This window comes from Protobothrops mucrosquamatus, unplaced genomic scaffold, assembly GCF_001527695.2.
Source record: "Protobothrops mucrosquamatus isolate PMUCROS unplaced genomic scaffold, P.Mucros_1.0 scaffold6883, whole genome shotgun sequence".
In the NCBI taxonomy this organism is placed as follows: domain Eukaryota; kingdom Metazoa; phylum Chordata; class Lepidosauria; order Squamata; family Viperidae; genus Protobothrops; species Protobothrops mucrosquamatus.
Window position 1 is genome coordinate 13,273 of NW_015392697.1, and position 3,928 is coordinate 17,200.

At 33.7% G+C, this 3,928-nt stretch overlaps 1 protein-coding gene across 1 annotated transcript; it reads right to left on the reverse strand.

Moving 5' to 3' along the window:
- Positions 1 to 1,798: 1,798 nt before the first annotated feature.
- On the reverse strand, positions 1,799 to 2,923 carry LOC107300394 (cytochrome b-like; the record flags this gene model as incomplete). The annotated part of the gene is given in 1 exon segment (XM_015829726.1): positions 1,799 to 2,923. A coding segment is annotated over 1 exon segment (1,125 nt), but the record flags the coding sequence as incomplete, so codon positions are not given.
- Positions 2,924 to 3,928: the final 1,005 nt, after the last annotated feature.

Below are 3,928 nucleotides of genomic sequence, written 5' to 3' on the forward strand. Positions count from 1 at the left end.
ATAAAATACTAAAAGACTCCTAACACCCATCAAAGAGAACAATAAATTGTATTGCGTGAGCATGAATCACGAAGTTTTAATTAACATACCTCTTCTTCCTCCATTTCACACCCCCCACTCATATAAACAACACAATCTTTGACGCTTCAAATCAACACTTTAAAATAAGCTAAACGAGGGGTTACCACCTGCAGCTAACAACTAGCCCCCTCTGCGACCAAACCGCAACATGCAACAACACCAAACTGCACACTAACAAAACATGAATAGTAAAAAACACAAAATCAACAAAAAAATTATAGGCACACCAAACCTACACGTACGTCCCACACAACACCGCAAATTAACATGACGAGACAACAGGCCCCCTATCATAAATAAAGGAATTAACCCACTTAGAAATAGATAAACCCCAAAAAAGGAAAGAAATAATAACCTCAAATAAGAAGCCTTAACAGCAACAAACACCTCACAAAGAAATTGAATAGTCGGAGGAAAAGACATTACAGTACACATAGACGCTATAAATAAACAATTAAAAGACCACCCCCTTAAAGTTACAGACTTCAACATGAACCATTTACGGCTGCCAATAATTTCATAAGAAACTCAAAAAACAATAAACATTAAGCCTGCCGACAAACCATGGCCTAAACAATACAAAATGGATAATTCCATTTCCCCTAATTCAGCCACCCCTAAGCATGCACAGGAAATAACAATATGTGACAATCTCATAAATGCTAGCCAACGCTTACTATCCAATTCACAGCAAGCCATCAAAAAGAAAAAAAAAGAAGCAATCAGACATATTACAAGATAAGAAATAGTAAATATAAAATCAGGCAACAACCAACTACATATACGACACAATCCAAGTATCCCAAGCTTCATCACGTAACCACTCAGACAAACAGATACAGGACTGGTAGCTTCAGCATGAACTAAAGGAAGTCATACATGAAATGGGGGCAATGGAATCTTAATAATGAATAACACACCAAGAACAACCAACACCGTAAAATCTATTGGCTTTCTTAAAAGAGGCCAACAACCAAACTCAAACGCCCCCCATCGAAAAGATAAGTAAATCAAACATAATAGCATGGGAAGCCTACTCAAAATAGCATAACCCAATAGATACCACGAGGCAACATAACGTTCTGAATATGGTGACTCAATTACTATCAATAACAACAACGGGAGAATTGACATCTCATAAAAACACCAAAATCAAAAAGAATGAACACAACAATATCTCAAAATCGAACAAATAATTCTTAAAACTAACATAACACAACTAACAAAACTTAAAACATCAATAAAAAATATTAAAGAAAGTATAAGAAGTAACGATAAAACAGTTAAATAAAGTCTTACAGAGTCAAAACAAAATAAACCAAATACAGATAACCCAACATATGAAAACAAAGGAGAAACACAAATAAAAACAAATAACAAAAAAATAAAGGACATAAAAAAACTTATTCCTCAACTATACCTATCAAATCACTTAAATCCCATAAACGAGTTAATATTACTAAACCCAAAACCGATTCCACAGTAAAAATTACTGTGAGAACCAAAAATAAAATACGATTATCAGATACAGTATAAATAATACACGCAAGCAAAACCATAACTTTGAGACTTTCCAATATAATCAACGAGCGCAAGAAATGAGCCACAAACAAAAAATAATTAAGAGCACTAAACATAATAAGTCAAACCAAGGAAACCCTGAGCTCCCACCTGAACCTGGCCACATCATTTAGTAATACAGCGTATAGAGATCCGTTCAGAAACTCTTATATACACATAACAACAACACTAAAAAAACACAGGAAACCTTACCTACGGAAGTATAGGGAAACTCAGGATGGCTCAAACCTAAATAACCCAACAACACAAATAAAGAAACCAAAATCCAAAACACCAACTGACGAGAAGTATAATAACAACACGATTCTTTACAAGCAGGCAATCACAAAATAAATAAAAATAATAAAACCAACAAAAGACCACCAATCTTCGACTCTACAGAACGAAGCATAGCATAGAAAGGAAGAAAATATCACTCGGGCTTAATACTCTTAGGAGTAACTAAAGGATCAGCCTCAATATAAGCCTCCGTATCAACTACCAAATCAGGACACAATCACATAAAAAAAACACATAAAGAAACTGAAGATAAAAATGCAAACCCATCCTTAATAGTATAAAACCCATGAAACAGAACAACATCACCGTATCCCGGAATAGATAAAGGATTATTTGAACCAGCCACATGCAAATAAAATAAATGAATCACACTCAAACCAACAATAACAAAAGCTAGACAAATATGAGCAGAAAAAACACGGACAAGGGTGACCCTCCTAACAGAGAGACCACCCACTATGTAACGATAAATGTACTCTCCAACAAAAGGAACTCTAGCGACTACAGAAGTTAATACAGTAGCAGCCCAATAAGACATTTGATGCCAAGGAAGAATATACCCTAAGAAAGCCTCAATCATCATGAGAAGATACAAAATAAACCCAATTTTCCACACTCCAACCTTAGAATAACTAGAATAATACAACGAACGACCAATGTGCAAATAAAGAAAAAAGAAAATAAAAGAAGCACCCCAAATATGAGAATACCGGATTAACCAAATAAATAAATCCTCACCAATAAAACCCATAACACAACCAAATCTAACATTTGAACCACAAGAATATAACAAAGACAATATCACACCAGACAATATTTGCAAAACCAAAAACCCCCTAATCATAAAACCTCTACATCACAAATACCCTAAAGAAATATTCGTGGGAAGATCTACTACATTTAATCGAAACAAGTTAAACACGATCCCCTCTAATAAAAACAATAGATCGCCGACACCACAAATCGATAGTTTAAAATTAACCTAACGGAGATACAAACTTACATTACATAAACAACCACATACACGAGAAACCAAATATAATCAACAAAATGTCAATACCAAATCACCAACTCATGATAATAATTAACCAAAACCTTATCAAAATACTTATATGTACCAATAAGAGCAACAACCCCAACAAGAACATGAGTAAAATGTAAACCAACCACACAAAGAGAAGAAGAAACATAACTCCTATCAAATATATTAACACAGCATTCCCGACACTCAGCATATTGAACTAAAATAAATAAAATACCCAACAATATAGTTAACTTCAAAAACAAGAACCCTCGGGAAGAGCCCATAGAATGATGAAAACCAGAAGCAGTAATAGAAGAAGTAAACAACAGCATAGTACCAATCAAAGGATACTCAACAAAAGAAGCTAATCTAGCAACCCCCGGACTATTATATCAAAAAATACTAAATAAAAGAGTAAAAAAAATAGCACCCTCACTAAACACAAAAATTATAAAAGAAGACAAATAATGATATCCTAAAACAACAATTTCAGAAAGATAACATATCAAAACAACATAAGATACAAAACAAAAAACAAAAACAGATCTACCATTCCACAGAAACACACTCAATAAGCCCCAAAGAAATAATCAACTACTAAAAAAAGGCAATAAACTCAAAAACCCCTATTCTAAACCAAATTTATCAATTACACTAAAACCAAAGCAACTATAACACTATAAACAAGTCAATCACACAACACACTACCACCACAACTTAATAATAAATAAAATTAACCCAATACTCCTAGCCCTACACAAAAAGGGCTACAATTACTTCTACAATATAACCAACACCAAACTATTGCATTGAAAGTGAGAGAAACCCACAGGCCCAAAACCACACACTTAACAACACACACACAACCAATTACTCTATACCCCTATCATATTATATTACCATATATCTATATACCTTATCTATATGTACCTTACCTCTATAGAGGTTAGTACTTCTCTATAT